Here is a 26,535-nt window from a genome sequence, read left to right as displayed (position 1 = left end):
TTATTCTTAAGATTATTAAGATTGAGAGATAAAGAAAAAGAAGACAAATCTAAGTTTGTCTAAAGTCATTGAAACAGCGTGCATTTCTTTTATAAACTAAAATTAGCTTATGTGGATTTTTCAAAATACACTAACTGTCCCCAATTTATGATGGAGGATACAGTACACCCACCAAACCACTGCAAAGATGTAAACAAACAAAGACATTACATCTGAGCGGACTGTCCAATTATCAGTGCCGAGTTCCATTTCCTCTGTCATTCCTCAGCTCGCTGAACTGTAAAGCCCGTCATAGATTTGAGAGAAACGACCATTTCAGCCGTTACAGCTCAGCAGCCACAACGGTCCAGGTTTGTTTCCAGCTCCTGGTTCATGGACAGACTGACTGTCATCCTCATAACATCACTGAGTGAAAAGGCAAACATATTTCAGGATTTGTAGGCAGATGCTTTTGAGAGACAAAATAAATGTTAAACTTGTGTAAACTTTTAGCCTGTACACAGCAAACATCTAAGGTATTTATACGATAAAAAAAAAGAAAGAAAAGTACTGGATTACTTCATGAATGCCCATGTAATACGCTCTTGCTACTTGAAAATGCCAATGAAAATCTACTGTGATATATCTATGGCATTGCTGATTAAATTCGGGGAACTAGTAATAAAAACCATTTATTCAGGAATTATAGATTTAAATGCATTTAATGCGTTGTGTCATTTTTGCATTCAAAATGGAAAGTGATGTTTTGCCCTCAACCTTTGTAAATGTCAGATCAAACTTAATTGATTATTCTCTCACATTATCCAGTATTTATCCATCTAAAAATGGTATTTCTGCTTATGGCTACATACCACATCGATCACTGATGTTTTAATAGCAGTACCGTACACTGACTGACCCTTATTATGTGTCAGGGTCACGGGGGGCTGAAGGCCGTGACATTTGGGTAAAAGGCAGAGAGGAACCCTGGACAGGATCCAGGTCTCTCAAACTGCACTGATGTAACATGAAAGGTCATTAAATGGTCAATGAAGTATTCTCAATTATCTGTTCACGGACTTCCTCGTAATTAGGATAAGATGACTTAGACAGCAAGAGGTGTGTGTTTTACAAACCAGAAGGTTTTATACAGTATTCAACTTTGCATCTTCTCTGTCCCTGACTATGAAATTCCAAAAAGGCATTTCCTAAACTTGCACGGGTCATGTAACTGAAGGGTGAATGTAAATTAGATTTTGTATCATGTAATTATGACAACAGAAATGGTTGTCAGCTGCTCTGCACAGTGGGATAAATAGTTGGGCTTTGAGAAGGGGGGCAGAGAAAGTCAGCACTTGATAACTAGGGGTTGGGAAATGTGACAACCACCCTCTTCCTCCGTCCCTCCCACCTTCTGTCGTTTCTCAACACAGCTCTCAGTCAACTACTCTGAGCTGATAGCAGTCTTGAGGTGTAGCCAGGTCAATTGCAGCTTATTGGTAGTACTCACACAGGATAATCTACTGTAGTTGAGCGGTTCAGACGCCTGAATACACTCAGAACTACTTGTTGGCTGGTTCAATACCCCACACCTTACTAACATCGGTCATGGGGTGAGGCTGTGTCCAACCATTACGCTTAACTTTCAAAAATCAACAATGTGACATTCACACCCACCTCACGTTGCGATTGGCCAGCTGGGTGTGGAGGTGAAAAAAGAGCCAGGGTTTGAACGTCTCTAATTATTTACATACACTTGCTCCTTTTGTTTTATCACATGGACCTTCTCCTCTTTGTCATTATTTCTACAGTCCCTTCGAATCACTTCTAAATGATTTCTATAAAAAAAAAAAAAACGTAGCAAGTTTTGGACTGCTAACTGTTCCCCAAATTAATGAATGCATCAATTAGACAATGCCAAATAGGGAAATCCTATTTTCCGCCTGCCCAGTCAGCTTTGAGATGTAAAACAGGGGTGTCTCTCAAAAACAGCAGCTGATTCTGCTGGCCCTGATAAACAAGATCTACAATTAACATTCAGTCTGAAGAGCATCTTTGAATCGAGGAGGGAGAGTGGACAGAGAAGTATTGTGAAAGCACGCTGTCTCACACATACACATCCTTGAACACGCACACACACAAACACACACACCTGACAGCTGCACTTTAACCCTCCCTTCCAGCTTATAGGTCTAATTATCTGGTGGTGGCCAGGGCCGCAGTGGGAGGCCTCTGAGTGTGTGTGTGTGTGTGTGTGTTTGTGATGCTGTGCGTCATGTGTGTGCATCAGCGGGAGGGGGGTTGCAACGCCTGCAGACCTGGTGGCTGGGACCTGTGATTTGATTTTGGAGGAGCAGATGGCAGGCTGCTGCTGGAAGGCATTTGGAGTGTGCGTGGGTGTGTTTATGCGTTTATGGGTGGATGTGTGAGTAAAGACTTACTTTTTAGGAGAGAAAAGTAAAGCTTTTTATAGAATCGATGGAGTTTTGTTTAAATTACCATATTAAAATGTGACGCTAATTTAAGAAAAACGGCTCATATATTTGGTAATACACAACTAAAACAAAGCACTACTTTTGATGATGTAACACACTACATAGTATTTTTCAAGCATCATTTCATGATTTGTGAACATTTATGAACAAAGTTACTGTATGTTTCTTATTCCTTTACTCCTTATATGAAGTATTTCTGACGTGTAATAGCCCAGAATCTAGTTGCTGTAATATCCCCTCAATCCCCAGTTTCTCAGTCTACCCTCATTGATATCAATGGGGTGGATAAAACACCAGAAACACCTCCCAGCATCATATAACACCGTTCAATAGCTCTACAAACTGCAGCTTCCAAATGTACCATACAGTTAAATAAAGATGTCTCTAAAAGAGTTTCAACAATAACTGAACTTCATGAAGGTAGGGTTTACTGCAGGGCTGTTGAGCTGTTCATAGCTTAGCCCATCTATGCAGAACAATGCACAGTATCTGCTTCCATGCCTCCTTCCACACTGTAAGGTCATATTTTTATATATTATATTGCTGGACAAAACGTCAATACGAGAGATGCGTCATGCTTCAAACGTGATACATTTAAAACAGAGCTCGTCTGACTTCATATATACACAGAATCAGCTGGAGTGCTTGTTAACAACCCAAACAGGCCACACATTATCATCGTTGTTAACAATGTTGTTTTGTGTCTAAAACATATAAACACAAAACCTGTAGAACACATTGTAACACAACCCACTTAAATAAGAAACTCTAGTCTCCTTTAGCATCCATCTGATGGTGAAGAACTTTACAGTGATGGATAGATGGATCTCTGCTCCAGCAGAGGGAAGGAATCATCTGTCGAAGATGCTGTAACTTATGGCTCATGTGCTTATCATTAAAAGAAAATTAAGGAGGCTACACTTGTCTGCATGACAGATGTAATGTGTCGTCTGCAATCTACAATCTCAAAAGACTGTATGGAACATGTCCTGAACCACTACTAAAAGGACTGATTTAGGATTTTAAATTCAAATAGCTACAAAAAAAATGACTTCCTGAATGTATTGCATCATTAATGTCGGTGTTATGTTGGTGGATGAATTGGCTGGCATCCATCTTCAATCCAATAACAGAACTAACAGGCCTAAATTGATGTGTGCTTTGACAATTTTCTTAAATGAGTTGCGTCTGTACTGTAGGCCAAGCAAAAACAGTGAGTAATGATAAATTATATTTTAATTTCTACACGACGAATTATCTATTTATGGGGAAGACTAGAACGAAGATGTACAGGATGTGTGTTATATTGAAAAGGTGAGCTTGAAAAATGGGAACTTTATCTTTATGCATGTTGTGCAGACTGGTACATAACCTGTGTAAAAACAAAATATACAATACAATATATACAGCTCTCAGTTTTGGTTTCACCACTAAAAAGAAGTTAAATCCCCAGAGACTTTACAACCTTTAATAACTGCCACCGTCTGGCAGACAGTAGCTGCCTGGCTGTGAAACAAAGAAGAACTCAGGGAGGTTAAAGGACGGGTGCTCCCTCTCAATCTGTCAAATATGCCAGCCTCCTCTCCCTCTAAACGTTTCATCAAATTGTCAAAATCAACATTTGTAAAAACTGGATTGCTAGTAAGGCATCACAAATATGTCACAAGCACCAAAGTTGCTGCGCTTGAACGCACCCCATGAAGTCCAATGCAACACATGAAATGTCTGGATAGAACAGCTGGTCTGCATAGCTGATCTAGTAGGAATTTACTAAGAGATGTAAATAGACACACATGAATGGTTTATGTGACCAATATGGGACTGAATTAATCACAGCATGATTCTTATAAGAAGCATTAATGTGTGCAGCTGAGGGTGGTGCATTTATTAGGCAATATTTTATTTTAGTAGCATGTTTTTGAACACATCACTCCATGACGTTATTCACTATCTTAGGTGTGCAAGTCTCTCCACCCAATCCTGTTTACCATAAACAAAGATAAAAACTTAGCCCTCTTCTACATTAATTCAACTGATTGGCTAAAGGCTAACGGAACTCATCTGATCGTCACTTGACCATCACACCCCATGATCAGACATGACGATCTAAACCATGACCATGTATAATAAAGATTATACAATGCAAATTATTATTATAATAGTCCTAACAAGTCATGAGGCACTGTGTTCCTGTACAGTGCTGGCTTGACAGAAAGGATGCTGGGCTGGCCCTGTCAGAGGTGAAAAGGATCACTGCTGTCTGGACTGTCGGGCAGAGAAAGATTCCCGTCGGCTCAGAGGAAGCAAACATCAGCTGGTTTGGTTGTCAGACATTTGAATACAGGAGGTTGTTCTTTTTCACATGTTGTTAAAGCCTCATCTCAACTGTAACTAAAACGCAGTAAGTTTAGTTTTTAGTAGTTTGAAACTTGTTATTTTGCTCTAACCCTTAAGCCCTAATTGTGATTATTAATAATGAAATCCAAGTAGTTTATCAATAATCAACATCTCTGCATCAGAGGAATTGGCAATAAAAATAAAAGAAGCAATCCTATTGAAAATGACACAACATTTAAGCTCTTAGAAGCAAACAAGCTGATAAAGTATCCACTCTCTAAAAAGTTATTTCTGGCAACGATTTTTTCTTGATTTTATGAACATTATTTGTGCAATTACAGCTGTTTGGAACAAGACAAGTTAAAGTCACAGTTAGCTGCATCTAAAGTAAAACAAATCAGAAGTCATTTACTTTGAAGCCAGGTGCCTGAATTAGGAGAGTGATCTTTTATTCTGACTTTGAGCACCATAGTCTTTTTTTTCTTCATTTGAACAAAATACCCAAACAATTGTATTATTTACTAATCTAGACAAAGTCATTCCGACATTTTCTATTCAATATTCTTGCCAGACATTTATGCAATTTTAAACACCTTTAGTCTGTCCTCAACCTGGGGTCTGTTTGAGGTCTTTGTTTATGTTCTGAAACTGGTAAAAAAAACACATCAATTTACTTTTGAAGTACCTTTTACGTTTTTAAATTGTAATTTTGTCTGTCCTAAAGATATGATGCCGACATCTTAACTACATTTCAACCCTTTTGTAGACACGTTTTTTTTTTGATGTTTTGTAATAAGATGCTTCCTAACCCCATATCTATTCTATTATATGTATAGCCTGTACTTTTATTTTGTTACTTACTTTAAAGTTAAATAATTCTGTGAGACGAGAGTCAAAACAATTAATCAGAATTATTTAAGACTCCTCCCAGATGAGACGTCATATAAATCTTCTTGATTAGGAGCACCACATGTGTTCAAGCTCACCTCATCTCATAACACCAGGGACCCTCAATGACAACTTCAGATGGAAATATTACTATATATATATATATATATATATATGTATATGTGTCCCAGATGGATTGGATTATAGCAAAAACAGTCTCAAATGGCTTAATAGAGGGGGATGAGGTAGGAAGGAAACTATACTGATGGATATGGCAAAAGGCCTGAACTCTTAAATGTATTCATTAGTGTCTTGTTGAAATAATCTCAGCGCATAATTATGTATGGATGATTAAATGGGGTGTAATTACCCAGACTGCTGACACAGCTGAAGCCTATAAATCACAGCGTTATTTGGAGATAAAACCTTTGGCTACAAAGCTCAGCCTAGTAGTTCCATCTGGTTTTCATATGCACATCATCCAATATCATCCCACTGAAAAAAATACAGCTAACACACTCCAACTGTAACTTTAGTCACCGGGTTCATGGTCATCGGCCTCGTTTCCCTGGTTTTGCACGAGTTTGCTTGGTGATTACCAGCGCTACAACTATCATCACGTCCTTTGCACTTCAACAAGCATGCATCATAACAGACTCACCTGCTTGCCCTCCAAAGTGTACAGTCTCCTCACAGCTCCGGAGTCCAGCTTGATTGCGTCTGTGATGTCGGTGAGCACCTGGTCGAAGGAGTGTGCCGTCTTCTTGTTGAGCAGTATGCGTACTGCCTTGCGGGGTTTGACACCGCTGCGGATGACCGTGACTAGCTTGGGTTTGATGAAGCCCTTGGACTCATGCTGCAGCTCGCTCTTCAGCGGGATGAGAGAGGTGAGGGAGCGCGACGTGCCGGTCTTGCAGCCCACCGACCAGTTGGGGTTGACGTTCTTGGTGTAGTCCACGTGTCGGAAGGTTTCATTCGAGGCACACACATAACTTTCACCTGGAGAAAGAAATAAGTTGGCGTAAATGCCAGTCAATGCACGGATCATGTAAACTGTATCCACAGCTAAAAAATATTTTGAATTAAATATACACAGATGTAATACATCAGAATCCACCAGACATGTATGGCATGTACCATAAAATACTGAGTCCACATGGCATTAGGTGAACAAAGAGTTAACATTCCTCCATTGAAACAAAAAGGCACATTGAGAGGCAAGGCCAGTGTAACTCCGTCCTCTCTCTCCCTTTCAGCTGTTGAGCTGCTGCATTGGCCTTCCTCCAAAGCAAGGCATTTTGTTTTATCCGACAGCATTCCATTCCAACAGTTAACACGCAACTGTTTCCCCTAAAGAACAAAGTCATGTGACAAGTACAGGGGCTTGGCCGATGAATGAAGACCACAGCAAGAATGTCTGGTGATTGTTGTGAAGGCCGAGCGTTGGTTGAGAAACTCGATGCCGTTCTGTTCCTCTCAGAGAAAGAGAGAGAACGTGACAGATGCTTTCTGTTCATGATACATTCTTCACGAAATTATTTGTGTCCACAAACACGTGGCCTGTCTCTCAGAATCAACTTGGCACTTTACAAAACATAGTGAATACTTTACATAATGTAAATGCTGCTCTAGCAAATAACCCACATGTGTCTTTCAGTGAAGATATTTTTAGGACAAGAGGAAAAAAAAAAATATTTCAGAGAATGTTTCATCAAAGCTATGAAAGAGACGAATGGCATTGCAAAGATTGCTGTGCTTGTATCTCTGCATCTCTGGGTCATTAGTAGAACTGTATAGCATCGAGGCTGGCCAGTAAGCAAAAACACATGCTTGTTCATCAGCTGCATTAAGTATAATCCTATAACCGGACATAAATCCGAAATATATGAGTTGTAAAAAGGTGGCCGTTTGTGGCACTGTGATCAGTATTTCTTAGTAAAGTTTCAGTATGTTTTGGGAAACACTCAATTTTACTTACAGTATCAATTCCAATCTCTGAAATTGTAGCTATCTGCTGTGTGTCAAGACAAACGAATCGTGCTGCAGTGAAAGAAGGCCATATGAGACAGTGCGTCCCATGATACCTGGCTTTATTAAGCTTGCAATTAACCAAAAGCTAATTAAAAGGCTAGGCCACAGCTGGGGGGGACTGAGCTATGGCTGAAAACTAAAACAAAATATACGTAACTGGGGGACAGTGACAGAATACTAAAATGCCCTCAGATGGTGACAAGTCTATTCCCTGAGGTGCAGGGATCTCAGGTGCAACATCCCTCGGTGATGTGAGGGGAGCCACGACCAGCCGCCACTGGCTGCTGTCCTCATGTGGACGCCTCGACAGAGCTGTCTAACCAGTTCAGCAGCTTTTACTGCAGCGGACACACACATCTGTCACCAATCCACAACCCAAGTGATAAATGGGAATCATAAAACAGTGTCAACATGAAGGCAATATAGAACTTCTCATCACCAAAGCAATGAGGTGACCCCATGATCCAATGATATTCTCAGCATGCATGGCCTTCTGTTTTGTTCAATATCCAGTGGCTACTGAATTGTCCCTAGCAATAATTGTGACGAGACACTGTGTGCCAGTCAATGTCTAATCAATGTATTTGGTAAACAAAGGGTTGACAGCTCTTGTTCTCTCCGGCTCATGTCGCAGGTGGTATGTCTTTAGTGATCATAGCGTTACAAGCCCGGCAGCTCTGTGTCGCTGTCTCTGTGTCCCTCTTACTTAGAGACAGCTTTGCTCTGTTTGAGACTGTCTCTCTGCTCTACTTATCAGAGGTGGTGAAGTAAATATCAGATTTACGTCTGATCATTTTTTCTTATTTTGAAGTGTCAAAATTCTAAATAGAATTCAAAATTTAATTTAGTGTTTTCTTTTATATAAATAAAGACTTTTCCACCATACATTGATGCAAAAAAGGCAAATGTGTGCATAAAAAATTAGTATGTAGGAAATTAAGTATTATGCTCAATATCAGTACCCCCCCAATGTTGACTCTAAATCTATGCCCTTAATATTAATTAATTAAGGACTAGAAATCTGGATCTTTGAAAATTTGAGCATCTCTCCTTTTTTAAACTGCCTCCACAACTAAAACAAAGTGCAGCACCACTATAAAATGTTAGAGTACCTCTAATAGCTGCATTACATTGGAGAAAGAAAGACATTTTCTCTAAATAGGTCACTAAGAAGTTTACCCTTTTTAGAATACGTTCTAAATTCAACAAAGCTATACATTATACAACATTTCTAATGTTTTTCTGCCGTTATCGACCATTAGGGTTAGTGTTATATGGGTGTATATTTGTCTGCTTTCAACTTAAATTTCACCAGTTGATGCTAATACACCCGTTGGCTGGCACACTGGCTATTGTCCAACTAGAGTCACGATGTCAGCATGTTATGTAATCCCACATATCCACATGGTAAACTACAAAGCTCTTTCTCAACCAGTTCAGTATTAGCAGTTCAATTCTTCCATGGGTCCAGGTCAGTCCGCGTTAGCCCCACCAAACCAGGATGACATGTATTTCCACTACTGCCCCACAGAAGGGGATAGCCATGCTGAGCCGGGCTACTGTGGTCCTGATTGGAAGCCCCTTAGGTGTGTCCTAACTTGTTTAAAAGTCGCTATGTTCAGCTTTCTGTACTTTGAAGCTTCTACCTGAATCTCTGTGGTTTGGACTTAAGTTTCACTTCTGTGTTCCCATCTGTATTTTCCGATATCAGCCTTTTTTACCGTTTAAAGAATATTTGAAGGGGACAGTTTGGAAATAGGGGGGGAGAGAAAGATAGGCATGACATTCAACAAAGGTCCCATGGCTGGAATCGACCTAGGACGGGGTAGTTATATGTCATGCGCTGTAACCACCCGGTTAACGAGGAGCTCCTGTTTTACACTTACCTTATGTTAAAAGCTTTCAATTGGTGAACTGAACTGGAATGCTTTTATTGTGAAGAAGTTATAGTATATATATACACATACAATGTGTTTGTCACAAAGTTGGCGAAGCTTCTTTAGCGGTGCTCCAGGCCCTATTCGCAGCAGCCATTTCGACATGTCATTGCAAGGTAAACACAGGTGTAATTAATAACGTTAATTATGTTATTAATTACTGTAGCAATTAGGTTGGCCAGAGCCCTGGTATTGTTCATGCTGGTTTACTGGAATGGCTGCGACTCACTAAATAGAATGGGACCATAATTAATTGTATCAATTACAGCTGTGTGTACCCTACTATGACCTGTCAAAATTGCTGCTGTGAATAGGGCGTATTCTTGAATAAAAACAGGTCTAATCACCTATTCTACACTATTTGGTCAGCAGCTCCGTTTTAAATAATCCAGAGAGGAATAGTACAAACAGAAACAGACAATGAGCTGAAAAGGCTGCAGGTGACATACTCTTGCTCTGGTTTGTGACGAGCAAACTAGGTAAACAACTCTATCTTGCTGTGCGGTGCTGTACCGTGCAGCAGAACAACACTCCTATCGCACCTTGCAAGCTCGGCTCGACCGCCCCTTGGCCACTCGGCGCTACTACCTCCCCCTACAATGGAAAAACCCTACGAGTTGACTGGTTGGCTAAGTAATCCCATCCAACCATAAGGGACACACATGCGAGTGGTGCTTATTGGGTTTCCACACAAAAGAGCCCCAGCAGGCCTCAATCAATGGAGGCAGACTGCTGAGCTGTGCAGTGGTGTTCCCTCTCTCTCTGTCCATTAGACGGGTGAGTAAACAAGGACCGAACACTGGTGCTCGGCCCACCTGCAGTGCAGCTCACATCTGAGCTTACCCAAATCACAAAAACACTTTCCCCACTTACTCATCATGTTATCAAGGCATGCAGATAGTTTGGCTGATTTGCTGAGGTTTGATATCTGCCTTTGAAACTTCTGCCACTATCACAATACATTTGGATTGAATGGAATTTCAATTGAGGTGCTCAGAGTATTCAAAAAAAAATCGAATTCTTAAAGATGTTACATTAAATATAATTGTGACTTTCCAGAAACAATATCCTGGTTACTTAGGATAATCAACAGCAGTCATTTGTAATGATAATGAATTTAAAAAAAGAAATATCTCAGTCCTTTTAGCATCATTTGACAATTTAAAAACAAAGAAATTGCTATCAGTAGTACTCTGGACACAACTTATGTATGCCCCAGATCCTCATTTAGCAACAGTGCCCTGTACATGTAAAGTGCAGAGGTTCAGTGGCAGAACACTCTGTATCACATCCAATGCACCAAAACAACTTTTGCTAAAATTGCCAAACTAGTGATGCTGCAGAATTCAGATCAGGCGCTGGCCTAAATCCTCCCCGGTCACTCAGGGGACAGGGACATAGGAAATGAGTGTAGCCCAGAGTCCAAAGTTTTAAGAGGATGTGAGATGAAAATAGACCAGTATAGGAGACTGCAGTAAGAGGTCGGGGATCCTGAGTGTGTGTGGTGGAGCCGTAACCTCTCGTGTTAAAAGAGGATTGCAGGCAGGTCGTGGTGCAGACAGACACACCAGGGGCTGAACATGAAGATTAACCTATTACAGAGAGGTCGCTGTCTCGGGTGAAAAACACTGCAAAAAGTGAAAGGGTAGGAAAACACCATGCTCTGTTTGTGTCCGCAGTGTGTGACTGACTTGAACACATTGTTTTCAAACTTAGTATATATTTCCATTATTAAACTTCATTATTTCTCCACTACACTGCATGCAAGCAATGGACAGATACTAGGTGGGGGAGGGAAACTTCCATTTTTTTTCAAGCCCCAAGGGTGAGATCAATTTCAAAGAGGAGCCAATGGACCCTTTAAACAACACATTCATCACACATTCATTCACAGGCAGGATTGCACTTAGAGCTACACGATGCACTTTCAAGCCCACACAAACTCAGCTCACGAATACATACTGCAGATTGGGCAAATGAGTCAAGCTGAGATCAATGGACACTGATGTGCATGAGCAGCAGCCTGTGCAGAGCTAAAGCTGCACTGAGGAGTGGTCTGCCTGTCTGTATTCATGGCACTGGGTCAAACATGTCAGAACAGTTATGTCAATGATGCAAATGATCCAAGGGAAGCGCTGCATTGCATCCATTATACTGCTATGCCCTCAAGAGATCATTTAAATTAAGTACAGTAGATGATCGCAAAAGGAGTACTGATCTCAAACATTTTGTCTGGCAGAAAATAACTTTAACTTTAAAAGTAAATAGCATCAATCACTGACATCACCATTAGGCGCCAGCCCTTAACAATGTGAATATGTTCAGAGTGGCCTTTAAAACTTCTGGCATAACTTGCCTGAGGTTATTAGTGTGTATTTGTCTGGACCATTTAGCCAGCACTAAAGGCAACATGTAGCTTTTATAAAAAAATCAATTGCATACTGAATCAATGCATTTTATGTTTCATCAATATAATCAAGTATTGAGCCTCGTTAATGATTCGTGGTCACATGAGGTGATTGTTGCATCCATTACCTTCTACTAAGTCATCCAGGCTGGTGATCCTCGTGCCTCCATCCAACGCGTACAGCGTCCGGACTCCTTGAGGAAGGTTGACGTTGTCCGACAGAGACCTCGTGAGCTCCATGAGCAGAGCATCCAGAGACCTGAACCGGTCATTAGACACGGCATACACCAATCCTTTAAAATATCTGTCCCCGTTGCGATAAAACCGCACTTTTTTGGCTTTTTTCTCAGACGTGAGCGACTGCAGAGTGCGTGTGCGGTAGAAACTACAGAACGCACTGTGCGCCGGGCTGGGCACCAGACCGTTGCCCCTGGAGCCTGACTGGGACCCGGAGCCAGAGTTGGTCCTCGGTGTCCGGTGCGGCTTCTCTCGTTCCTCGAAGTGTTCAAATTCAATACTTCTGCTTAGCGACATGTTGTTTTGCTCCTTTTCCTCCTATTTCAAACGAAATCCCAAACAGAAAAAAACTACTTTTATCCAGAGTGCTGACGGGTCGATGCGTCCGGAGTCGGAGGAAGAAGGATGCACATGTGCGTCTCCAGTCTCAACTTCAAGCCCACACTTGCTGCGCCGGTTGCTCGTGACAAGTCCGAATGCACACGTCATAAAAGAAGAAACAAGTCGAGAAATAATCTCGGGGTCCACAGAAACTCAATCCCTTGCCCTGACTGATCCGATGAATTGATTTAGTCTACCTACTATAATGCAGCAGGAGCAATAATTCAAACGCCAGCTCTGGATTATACGGTGGAAGAGCAGCTGCGTTTGACAGACGCTGCATTGGACCAACCGGGTGGATTTCAAACAACGAAGCAGATTTTTACAAAACTTCGGCGCACCGCACCAAACACCGCAAGCCTCCTCCTTCTCCACCTCACATCCTTCCTCTGACTGGTCGGTCCCTCAAACTGTCAGATCAGTGGATGGAGAGAGGGGGAAGTCCTTCCCGCCTCAGGGTCCTAATGCTCTCTCTTGTTCTGCGAATATATTCAGGACAGAAACAATGAAGTGTACACTCATCCTCGATGACCTAAATGTGTTCAAACTGTAAGAATACAACAGAAAGTTTTTTTCTTTGATATGATACATACCCCTATATAGTCCATAGGCTAAATACAGAGGTTATAATTAACACAGGTGGATTAAGTTACAATAAGAACTATTGAAGGAATATCAATATTAGCCTATTGTGAATGAACATTTACATTTATTCATTTGGCAGACGCTAAAGTCCAAAGCGATGTACACATGAAATGTGTTAGTATCTTATTTGTATTTTGTATTTATATAATATATTATTTCAATATAACGATGGCAAAGAGGCGCACACCTTTACATCGCGCTAAACACGCTCACACACATTCATATAAATGTTGAAATCCACAACTATAAACAACTGAAACCACGGGCTATTAGACAACAATTTCACATAATACAAATCAGAAAAACATGAGATAGGCTAAATAACCATAAATTGTAGAGATGGTATCGGTTACATCAGATGCAAAGATCTTTTGTGTCATTTATAAATTATAACGATTCTGTAAGAGATGAAGAAATATTTATCAGTGAATTGTTATTAATTATCTATTTATTCCTTTGCATGTTTTTGCAATTGCACTCAAAGATTGATGCTAGATTTAGTGATTTATTGATCTATACATAGGCGGCAAGCAGAAACAGTCACACACGGTAAATTAATACAACGTACAGATACATACATAGACATGTATGTTTGTGTCTTAGGAAATGAATACAGTATGGCTGTGTAGCAGAGTGCAGCAAACACTAAGCCTGACTCTCTGCGACTGCCAAATAGTGAGCTTAGGTTATACAAGGCAATGTTCACTCACCACCTGGTGGGTTCCTGGTTGAAACTCATCACCTTTCCCTGCCAGGCTCATAGGATACCTTCGTCACCACCTGGTGCAGCACAGCACGGACCTGAGCCACACTGTCACTGCAGCTTGGCAAAAAGCAGGGCAAAGAGTAGTAACGGGCAGACGGGGGATGAGTTAACCCACTTTTCAACTACAGTATAGCCTAGTTCCTGAAGTCAGTGCAACAGAAACTAATAAGTCTATCTTTGTCACATTTTATAAGCACTCATTGGGGACAAGAAGGCAGTTTCAATCAGTAACTTTCTGACCATAAAATCAATATGTAAAGTCACATTGAAGAGTTCCCTCATCGGTGAACAAGCCAGCGTTTTGTACAACTGAACTGAGCAAAGCTGAAAACAGAAGCCACGTTTACCCTGTTTTTTTACAAACATGACTAACGTAAACAAACCTTTGACAACATAAGAAAACAAACAACAGTAACTATTAGACACAGTAGATTTCATGTGATAGTTCGTTCTTTATTCCTAATTTGGATCCTAATTTGCTTCCACAAAGTTTTCTTTCTGGTGGCCATACAAACTAACAAAAACAAAAATAAACAATGTGAAATCGCACCGCTCCTATAGAAGAAGAAAGTCACAACACATTTGTAAATAAGAGAAATTAGTTTCTAAAAATTAAAAAAACATGAGAGTCAATGTAGGAGAGACACCACGATTCATTCTTGTATTTTGGTGGTGGGATGACCCTCGTTTATACATTATCACATAATGTGTATTTGAGGAAGGAAATTAGGTTTCACACTGAACAGAAAGTTTATAATCTAAGTGACCTCATATGTCCATTGTCCACGGTTTTATTCATGAATTCATAATTTTTTTGATTCACTGATTACATATAAATCTATATAAATATCTCCACTGGGTCTCCAGCAACGTTTTAGGTATTCTTCAAACTGAAAGGCAGCTGTGTTGGATGTTTTGTTTGAGCAGCCTTTGAGGGAGGAAGTCGCTTAGCACAAAGCAAATAGGAAATACTCTTTCCCCGGCGGAGGGAAATCCTGTACAGAATGACAAAGCAGAAAATCCCTCAATGCTAAGAACCCCTCTCTCTAAATTAAGAATAACAATCAGGTTGGCGATAAGGCTTAAGCCTCCTCTGACTGTTTCTACTGGTAATTCGGTAAGCTACTAATATAATGCAGTTTATGAGGGATTTGGGGAATAAATCTCCTCGGGCATTTGTGTGAAAATCACTTAGCAAAACAATCCGCTCTTGAGGAAACAATGCAAAGTGTGTGATCAGTTTCAAAGCCCCGCTGGGTTCAGTGCAAAAATCACATGCCTTATGATTATACTACAGGCTACTTATTTTGAGAATTGAAAGTGCAATGTTTAACTCTGGTCCTTTACATCTGTGTAACACAAATATGAATTGATTCTTATGTCTTAAAATGTGAACATATTGCTGTAATCTCTGCCTTTTACAATGTATATATCACTATATATTTGCAAAGGAAACAAAACAATTGTATATACACAATAAAACAAGTCGACTACATTAAACTGTAGTCTTTCTGAATTTAGTAAGGAGACATTTCTGAAGTGCCACATGAATCCTCATAACTCTGAAGCAGAGACCATCTTTGACAGAAAGTAGATTAAAGGCATCTGGAGATCTGAAGAGAACAATTTGTCTCTACACCCACCGACAGGCAGCATGCGTGGGCGAGTGCATTATTTTCATGGCAGGCACCAGGTCTCACAACATGCACATCATTTCCGATTAATGTGTCAGTAAAGATGAGGATATGGCTTTGGGGTTAAAGGTCAAGAGAGAGAAAAGACAGCCGTTGAAGAGAGGTCCGTGTGTCACTAATACATCCCACAGTCATCACAGCCATAGCTGTAGCCATAGCATATCTAAAGATAATTTGAGCTATGGTCAAAATCCCAAAATGTTTTTTTTGTTTTCATAAGGTCAAGGTGAAAGTATTGTCTGGACCCCTCTTTCCAGCCACGCCCTGAGGAAGACCCAGTGTGTGTCACAACCGGTCGTCATTCTCCTGTTGTACTTTTTACTTTTGTTATGCGCCTAAACGAATAAAGGCATTTTAACTTCATCCTTGGCTTGGTACGAGTGTGCCTGAAGAAAGCCCAGAGGCGTCCCTCTGTCTATAGTTGACTATTTTGTCTTCAAGAGCACACTTTGTACTCACTCGGGATTTACCTACTTCACAACCGAGAGCACCCCGTATTTTCCAGATGAGCTAGTGAAGTTATAAGAGGAAAAAAAATACTCCAACGCCCTCTGGTGTTCACCAATGATCACTAAATGATTGTCACTCTCTATTTTGCTGTATATTAACTGATGGTGAGAACATTTTTAACTAAAAGATGAAGATTCAAAGTTGATTGTTCACTTGAACAAAACTTCAACAAATCAGACAGTGTTTAAGAAAGACCACATGTGATTTGTGAGGAATGATGTACCAGTGCAGAGATTCAGGGGCAATGGAAGGCCCCACCCTGGTTACTTTACAGTAGCTGCATTTTGGTGACAGAGCAATACTGATAAATATGGTCAATATATATTGCTTCCTCTTCATTAGGTGTCAATCTTACACTCAAGACCCTGAAAGACGTCCACCACTTGGGGCATGAGCTCGCACCCAACACACAGGCCACAGCAGAAGTATCATGGACTCAGACCTGAAGGGTGCTGACTCTATTCTCAGCTACTTGACTGTAAACTGCTTCAGGATATAAAGGCTATATAACTGCATCATTGGCAGAAAGCAAACATGTAATCCTGAGGTTGCCCAACCAGTCATTCTCCACTCCCTGGCTGCATCTTGAAATTCTGCCCATGAAAATCACAAACAGAATCCGTGACAAAGCCCAACGGGCTCCATTGAGTCCAATGCCAATGACACAGCTACTACTCCAGTTATACAAGACTGGATGGCTTGTATTAACAACCGAGGCATCCCATATTCCTTGGAGGATGCAGCAAAAAGCATCTGGGGTGTGACAGCAGCCTCTTTTTCAGAACCCTGGAATAAAGCTGAGGCCATAGGCCTGCCTCACTTCAACAACCTCTTTCAACACTGGTGTTAACTGGTGGGAATTTAGATAACTGCTACAACAGGCACCAATGACTTCCAGGCCACAGCTCAGACTAGCTAGCTACCGCTGTAATGGAGGCTTTGTACATTATCAACTGGAATTCCATGTCCTTTATGCAAAATTCCTTGGGATTAGATTTTCTGCATTTGTCCAGCAACTTTTTACCACTATGTGATCCAACTCACTAAGTGGTGATCAGTTGAACTATGGCCTGTGGTGGAAAAACTATTCAATAGTACCGAGTGAGTCCTATAATACTGAATACTGAAACAAGAAACATTGAGGAAAGAAGTTTGTCTTTCAAGTATTTATTCTCTGGCCAGAGAAGGCTTCACCGTCATACAGACTGCAGAATGTCTTTGTGTGACAAGGCTCAGAAGAGGAAGGGGATGACTGGAGGGGTCAATGGGGAGCTTGAAACTGCTGATCAATTGTTGTCATGTAAAACTGCGTCTGCAGAGGATGAGCCTAGAGCAGTGATTCTTAACCATGGGGCCGCGGCCCACGATGGGGCCGCGAACGCCACCTAGAGGGCCGCAAAAAACTTTCAGTTTTGCACCTGTGGGCCGCGAGGGCCGCGGGACCGCATAGGTTATCAATTGAAGACACCAGAGATGTTACTGTTCTCCATGAGACGCTCAGTTACAATATAGCTTCCCACCACCTGGTGGCGGTAATGCGTCAGTCAGTTGTTTAACAAGCTACAATAAGCAGAATAAGACACTCAGCTAGCCGCTAGCCCAGGCATGGGCAAACTACGGCCGTTGGGCTTTTTAATCCGGCCCGTCAAATATTGGTACAAAATTGTCCAAACTATAATAAAGACTAGAGCTGGGCAGTATACCGGTTTTAATTTCCCGTATGATATGAATTCTTCACACATATATTATACCGGTGCATAGCCAAAACAACTGCTGTCTGCTTTCAACAGGCAACTAAATGTATTCTTTGCTGCTAATGAACAGCAGTCAGCGCTAGTTGTCTTATATGTATTGAGAGGGAACCCTAGTCATGGTCATAACTTTATAACAATTAACAACCCACAACTAATGTTCTTTAACAGAGAAAAACACAACAGCACACAACAGTCTGTGACACATAAACAATTTGTAACACTAATAATTGTACATTTATAAAATGTCATCGCCGAACTGCATGCTGGGTATGTTTGTAAGGTTTGTACTTTAAGTACTAGCGTTTTCTGAAGCTACTAGCTCCATGGTAACATCCGCTAGCACATTGTTGGGTCTGTAATGTGTCTTTTTCCGTCGAAATGCTGCAAGATCCGACTTGCAGCGGTTATGGCGACTATGGACAATGTGTGTTTGGGCTCCTTTTGTGAAAAATCCATAAATGAAAGAAAATCGATGATTTCTTTGCAAAGATGAGGGTTTTGGGCATGCTGGGATACCAAACACAGCCATGTTTTGTGACGTAGATTGCGCAAGCAAGCCGTAGGAACGGAAACGCTAGTACTTAAAGTACAAACCTTATCCTCCTCTTCTGTAAGCCGTCAACCAACGTATAACCTTGCGTAACTGAACTACCCTCATGCTCGATCGTGTGCTCAGTCGCAGCCATTACGCACAGTAAGTCCGCTACTTACATACCACGTCTTCGACCATATATATATAGTTTTTGCAATTTGCAAAGGTTGAAAATAAAAGGAAAATAATATAATGCTTCCAGGCTCCAGAGCCCACTCCCAAAGGTCATACCTCCAACGGCTGCAAAATGTAACTCCGCGGTGACTTAGAGTTGACCGAATCAGTCGCTTTTAGCAGTGGAGCTGCTCACCGGTGACTGAGAGCACATTGGCAGTAATTCACAGTACATAACTTCTCTCTAGAAAAACATATTTAAACCTTGCGGAAGCCAGCACTGAAGTGCATATGAACGGTGATACGTTCACTTACTGACATATGTAGGCTGCTGAAGTGCATTGAAATGGTGATGCCTAGTGATGTGCATTTAAATGGTGATGCGTTCACTTACTGACAAACACATTGAAGGACATTAGAACGGTGCGTAGCACTGAAAATGTGCCCAAACGCACTGAAAATGTTCAAACTAGCTCTGAAATGATCACACAACCACTGAAAAAATGGGACGTATGCACTGAAAATGTAGACGTGCGCACTGAAAACAGGAACACATGCACTGAGGAGGAGCACACACACACTGAAAAGGGAGGTGTGAGCGGAAAGGTATTCAGTTAGTTGTATTCTGAAACCACAATACTGGTTATTAGTCTTTTTATTTGTGATTTTGTTGTTAACTTCTGTTTTCTTGAATATGGGTATTTTGGATTACGTTACAGTAATTTATTTTCAGTTAAAGGATAAATTGCACCCTTGGTTTAGAGATATATTTTTATAGTATTTGTTTCATGTTATGTTGGTATTTGATGTTTGATTAAAATATGTGAAAGACGCTATTTTTGATAAATAAAAGTATCTTTATATTTGGGTCCTAGGAGAGCCGTCTGAACCCCCGAACTGCTCCATCGAGGACAGCAGAACGATTGACGTTGAACTTGCAGGTTTATCAATGTTGTCACTGAACTCTCTCAGAATTTGAGTAATGGGGAATGTGTTCTTTTGGCTGCCTGCAAATTTGAATGACAGACCTATCAGTAAGTGTGATATGACAAGATGACCGTGTCATATCATCATTTATTATATTGTGCAATGACTCAAATGTTTCAATGATCTATTGAGGCCAACAGTATGTACCTGACAGTACTCTTTTCCCTCTATCTCTGTTGCAAAAACACAAATGTACCTTGAAGTTATTTTCTATATAGTTCCTCATTTTGTTATCATCTGTGGCTCTCCAGTGTTGGTCAGTTCTATTTGATCATTTTGAAATAAACTACAGCAGTGTTATAAAAAGTGATAATAATTCATTAAGTTCCCACATTGTTTCCCCCTTATTCATTAACGTCACATCTTGTTCCCTTGCAGCTACAAGTATGTATCATTACGTTTTACATTATCATTAAGATTTCAATTATTTATGGTTTAGTTTGAATTAAATTGGGAAGAATAATGCTGCACGTTGCCGGCCGTAATCTAAAGCTTTCCCCATTTTATTTATATCAACATGTAATATTATGATTATCAATACTTAACAGTACCAACAGTAATGCCTTTGAGTCAAATGAAAATCAAAAAGATATTAAATTATCAATTGCACGATATTTATTGTATATTAATTGGCAGATTTTTGAATTACATCAGAAATATTATATTGTTTCCAATACAAAGACATATTTAGAAAGTTTGTCACACATTTATTTGTATTGTGCTACTCTGTAAATAAACAGTATACATACAGTACATACAGTTTACATGAACATACTGTGTTCTATGTGACAAATGCATCTGTCTCCTTCTTGACTTCTGAGCAGATGCAAAGAGCTGCTGACGGCTTCCTGTGTGTGTCAGGAGCTTCCCAAACCCACCAGCACAGAAGAAGCAGACGGAGACAAACAACGTCCTCTGTGCTGGTGGGGACGGGACGCTCCTCGTCCTCTCGGCTGGTGGGTGGAGCAGGTGGTGTCGAGGGGGGAGGGGCAGGGAGGACGTCACCGTACTCACTGGGTCTCGGACTCACTGGGGTGCTGAGAGTGGTTCAGTAGTCTGTGGTGGGTCTGGGTCTTCCTGGGATGATGGTTTGGAAGACGTCCACTCTCAGCTGCTCCAGGAGTGGGACAAAAGCACAGAGGAGTCCTGCCCTGTGAGACACAAACACAAGAGATGAATACTTTAAACTCAACTATACGACCTTTACATTGTTATGTTGAATCGGGCCTCCAATGATGGAATCTTATTACTGATACTTCTGTAGTCTTAGTGAGGGATTACTTACTCAGCCCACTGAAAGAAAGGAGACCGCCGCTCTCTATCTGGTCCTGTGGTCCTCCATCCTTCTCATCTGGTCCTGTGGTGGTCCTGTAGTCCTCCATCCTTCTCATCTGGTCCTGTGGTGGTCCTGTAGTCCTCCATCCTTCTCATCTGGTCCTGTAGTCCTCCATCCTTCTCATCTGGTCCTGTGGTCCAGAGTAAACACATCCTCTCTGTTGTCCAGGAGATCCTGGATGTTGCGTCCTGTGTTACAGCCATCGATACCTGAGTAAAAGACTTTTTCTCAACGTTAGTAATTTTTACCATACCGCTGTCTGGTTCAGCCACCTTCACCTAACTATAAAAAAAGAGAGTGAGTAAAATGAACAATCTTTGAATAACTGTTAATTAACTGTGTTAATGTTGTTATTAAGGTGTTGACTTACCTTTGTCTGGTAAAGACATCTAGACTTTATAAATAAAAATACACAACAGAATAACAGGCATTCACTGTTAACTTACCTCTAGTTTCTGCATCTAGCATCAACTATTACTCAAAAGGAAAATCCATAAAAGAGATATTTAAAAGCCCTGCTGCAGGATGCTACCTATCGGCAACCCCGCCAGACGCAAGGGAAGGCTGTCTGGTGCTTTATCAGTCCTACCAGACACAAAGGTTTCACAATCCTGCAGCAAACAGTCTGTCGGTCTCAATCCGAGTCGCTGTCTTCAGCCGACTGCCAGTATCTTCTGTGTGAGGGGGAGCCGATGCCTGAAGTGGAGGGTGCTGCGTCGTCTTGGTCGGCCTCACCGTTCCTCTGCCTCTTCACACTTACCTGCTCCGTGCGGTCCTCTTCCCAGCTCCTCTTGGTGGACTCTTCTGACCCCTGGAAGACCGGGGGCGGAGCCTCTTCAGGATGCTCCACACCAAAAGGGAGGGAGAGACGATGGCCAGCGGAAAAGGGACCATGAAGCAGCAGTCGCTTCTTCTCCAAGCATCAACTATTAGTCCAAAGGAAAATCCATAAAAGAGATATTTAAAAGCCCTGCTGCAGGATGCTACCTATCGCCAACCCCGCCAGACGCAAGGGAAGGCTGTCTGGTGCTTTATCAGTCCTACCAGACACAAAGGTTTCACAATCCTGCAGCAAACAGTCTGTCGGTCTCAATCCGAGTCGCTGTCTTCAGTCGACTGCCAGTATCTTCCGTGTGAGGGGGAGCCGATGCCTGAAGTGGAGGGTGCTGCGTCGTCTTGGTCGGCCTCACCGTTCCTCTGCCTCTTCACACTTACCTGCTCCGTGCGGTCCTCTTCCCAGCTCCTCTTGGTGGACTCTTCTGACCCCTGGAAGACCGGGGGCGGAGCCTCTTCAGGATGCTCCACACCAAAAGGGAGGGAGAGACGATGGCCAGCGGAAAAGGGACCATGAAGCAGCAGTCGCTTCTTCTCCAAGCATCAACTATTAGTCCAAAGGAAAATCCATAAAAGAGATATTTAAAAGCCCTGCTGCAGGATGCTACCTATCGCCAACCCCGCCAGACGCAAGGGAAGGCTGTCTGGTGCTTTATCAGTCCTACCAGACACAAAGGTTTCACAATCCTGCAGCAAACAGTCTGTCGGTCTCAATCCAAGTCGCTGTCTTCAGCCGACTGCCAGTATCTTCTGTGTGAGGGGAAGCCGATGCCTTAAATGGAGGGTGAAGACAGTCTGTCGTCATCTATCCGCCTCTTCTTTGTGGAGGGACCGATGCCTGAAGTGGAGGGTGAAGACAGTCTGTCGTCATCTATCCGCCTCTTCTTTGTGGAGGGACCGATGCCTGAAGTGGAGGGTGAAGACAGTCTGTCGTCATCTATCCGCCTCTTCTTTGTGGGGGGACCGAGGCCTGGAGTGGAGGGTGAAGACAGTCTGTCGTCATCTATCCGCCTCTTCTTTGTGGAGGGACCGATGCCTGAAGTGGAGGGTGAAGACAGTCTGTCGTCATCTATCCGCCTCTTCTTTGTGGGGGGACCGAGGCCTGGAGTGGAGGGTGAAGACTGTCTGTCGTCATCTATCCGCCTCTTCTTTGTGGAGGGACCGATGCCTGAAGTGGAGGGTGAAGACAGTCTGTCGTCATCTATCCGCCTCTTCTTTGTGGGGGGACCGAGGCCTGGAGTGGAGGGTGAAGACAGTCTGTCGTCATCTATCCGCCTCTTCTTTGTGGAGGGACCGATGCCTGAAGTGGAGGGTGAAGACAGTCTGTCGTCATCTATCCGCCTCTTCTTTGTGGGGGGACCGAGGCCTGGAGTGGAGGGTGAAGACAGTCTGTCGTCATCTATCCGCCTCTTCTTTGTGGCGGGACCGAGGCCTGAAGTGGAGGGTGAAGACTGTCTGTCGTCATCTATCCGCCTCTTCTTTGTGGGGGGACCGAGGCCTGGAGTGGAGGGTGAAGACTGTCTGTCGTCATCTATCCGCCTCTTCTTTGTGGGGGGACCGAGGCCTGAAGTGGAGGGTGAAGACAGTCTGTCGTCATCTATCCGCCTCTTCTTTGTGGAGGGACCGAGGCCTGGAGTGGAGGGTGAAGACTGTCTGTCGTCATCTATCCGCCTCTTCTTTGTGGCGGGACCGAGGCCTGAAGTGGAGGGTGGAGACTGTCTGTCGTCATCTATCCGCCTCTTCTTTGTGGGGGGACCGAGGCCTGGAGTGGAGGGTGAAGACTGTCTGTCGTCATCTATCCGCCTCTTCTTTGTGGAGGGACCGAGGCCTGAAGTGGAGGGTGGAGACTGTCTGTCGTCATCTATCCGCCTCTTCTTTGTGGGGGGACCGAGGCCTGTGTTGCATTTTTTTCCTAAACACTGATCAGTTCAGTGGTTTAGTGAAGGTTTATGTATGTGTGTTCCAATAACCATACCTCCATTCTATTAATATGCCATAAAAATATCTAGTATGTCCTAATACATAGTATATCAAATGCAGTTTGATGTACTGCGTCTGGTCGCATTTTGCAGCAAACAACTGGTGATGTCTGAGATAACACTCAGAGAGAAAACACTGACTGAACAGATGGTCCTGTGGGTCTAAAGTCATAATGTGAACAAGACTCATGAGACATTCTGTTTCTGTATTAGCCGGGGTTAGAGTTTGAATTTATTTTGGACGTTAACACCACAGAAGAAGAAAAACAGAGGGAAGATGAGGGAGGGATCCCTCTTTCAGGACGGAGAGGCATCAGCCTCTGATGCAGGCATCAGATGTTGTGTGTACACACTCCTGGCTCTCCTGTCATTCCACATGTTTGGATCTCCATCCTCCAGGACATCCAGCCCCCTCTGGTCTATCTCTCCACCTCGCCTGAAGATCAGAGCAGAAAAAGTCACTGATGAATGACTCTATATTAGAGAGAGAACATGCAGAAGAGGCAGAGGTATGTGTGTGTTTTTGTATTTATATATATATGTGTGTGTGTGTGTGTGTGTGTGTGTGTGTGCATTCATCTGTATGAGGATGGATATTAGCGCTAATGTTCCTTCAGGGATTAGCTTCAAACCAATCAGGACAGCACGGTGTGATAAACCCCAGTTAACATGCACACTTCATACACATCTACAAAGTAAGCATCCTCCTCAGATGGTACACAAACACCTTGGGTCACTTCTCAGTTGTGACTTTTCCCTTTTTTGGTATTTTAACCTTTAATTACAGTATTTCCCTAGTTGAATCAATGTAATGCTTCCAGGCTCCAGAGCCCACTCCCAAAGGTCATGCCTCCAACCTCTGCAAAATGTAAATCCGCGGTAAACTAAGGTTTTACAATCCTGCAACAAACAGGCTGTCGGTCTCAATCCGAGTCGCTGTCTTCAGCCCACTGCCAGTATTTTCTGTGTGAGGGGAAGCTGAGGCCTGGAGTGGAGGGTGGAGACTGTCTGTCGTCATCTGTCCGGCTCTTCTTTGTGGAGGGACCGAGGCCTGAAGTGGAGGGTGTTGCGTCCTCTTGGTCGTCTTCACCGTTCCTCTGCCTCTTCAGACTTACCTGCTCCGTGCGATCCTCTTCTGACCCCTGGGAGACCGGGGGCGGAGGACGATGGCCAGCGGGAAAGGGACCACGAAGCAGCCGTCGCAACTTCTCCAAGACACCCGGAGCTGGTAACCGCTGGGTGAGAGGGTCGTCTTCTTCCTCTTCTTCTTCCTCTTCCTCTTCCTCTTCCTCTCCTACATACCTAACGCCTCCCTCCTCCTCGTCAGCAATGTGCCAAGGCCACTGACCTGCAGGGAAGAGCTGATCATCACCATCCTGAAACTCACCTTCCACTCCCTCGTCGATGTGGAAGAGCATGAACATCCCGATGATCGGTTCTGGTGCAGGGGGTTCTGGTGCAAGGGGTTCTGGTGGAGGAAGTTCTGGTGCAGGGGGTTCTGGTGGAGGAAGTTCTGGTAGGACGGCGTTCACATGCGCTGAGAGGGGAAAATTTAAACTGTAAGGATTTCTCATAACATGAAATATTTCTGGATTACATTGAGCAATAATCAAAGATTAAATTAGAAAAAACGACATCTATAAACTAACTATGACCACACTACAAGTGTCACCAACACACAAGAGGCTGTGCCTTTTAATATTTTAACAATAATATCAAACATAGTGCAGATGGTGTCGTGCTGGACGCAGCACGCGCAGATGCAGTCCCGTACAGTTACTTAACAGATCGGACTGAAGTCCAATGAGCCCCCCCCTTGGCTGATGACCCATTGTTCTACTGAAACACCTCTGCTCACAGCCACCTTCGTCCCTCCCCCGCAGCACATTCCTCAAAACCCCCTCTCTTACAGTCACTTAATGCATAAAATGACCACACTCCTTGGTTTTAACTCCTACGAGTAAACACACTGTATCACATAATATCCATCACTAGGAATGCTTTAAAACTTAAATTCCTCACAATTCAGATCAGGCTATTCTTCACAATCATCATACCAAGTTTCTTCATCAACTCGTCACCCACATGAGTGCTAAAATCCACAAGCAGTACCCTCCCACCTTCTTCGCCTGCCTGGGCCTGGCTCTGTGAGTATGCTTATAGTCCAAGCAAGGTTACTTTGTTTCAAAGACACTGTTCTTGTAGTCTGGCCCTCACCTGGGACCAATTTGTCTTCAGAGACGCTACCAAGAGCTGTTGCCTCTGACAACACAGCTCCCAGGATCACAGGGGCATGGGAAGCCATCATTATAATAAGGGTATGCTTCTAAGAGAGGTGCAGAAGAACCCACAGGACAAAAGCCAATTAGCAGCATTTACAAGTACTTTTACATAATTTATACTTCTGTTTTATATCTATATAAGCGTAAAACAAAAAATCTCCAAAACATCAAATCAAGAAATGCAGTTAAAACTAGAAAAATTACCCTTTAGGTTTGACTTCAAAGTTGTCAGTCTCCCATAAAGGTCAAATTCTATCAGACTACAGGTCTCATGTTTGTCATGGTACTTGCTACATAAATCCGACCATCACCATCACATGTTGGGCCATAATGTCTGAGAATATCGATGA

The 26,535-nt window shown here is 42.6% G+C and overlaps 1 protein-coding gene across 1 annotated transcript in view; it reads right to left on the bottom strand.

Annotated features, from left to right (window-relative positions):
• dclk2a (doublecortin-like kinase 2a) overlaps positions 1–12,608 on the bottom strand; it is a 34,929-nt gene extending 22,321 nt beyond the window's left edge. Inside the window, exons 1-2 of the mRNA XM_076091926.1 lie at positions 12,203–12,608; positions 6,361–6,698 (exon numbers count right to left, since the gene is read on the bottom strand). Coding sequence (XP_075948041.1) covers positions 6,361–6,698; positions 12,203–12,608 — 744 coding nt within the window. The remainder of the gene's footprint in view (positions 1–6,360; positions 6,699–12,202) is intronic.
• Positions 12,609–26,535: the final 13,927 nt, after the last annotated feature.

The sequence above is a fragment of the Anarhichas minor genome, unplaced genomic scaffold (assembly GCF_050575085.1).
Source record: "Anarhichas minor isolate MPS153535 unplaced genomic scaffold, ASM5057508v1 ptg000014l, whole genome shotgun sequence".
Lineage (NCBI taxonomy): Eukaryota > Metazoa > Chordata > Actinopteri > Perciformes > Anarhichadidae > Anarhichas > Anarhichas minor.
This window is presented reverse-complemented; position numbering and strand designations above follow the sequence as displayed.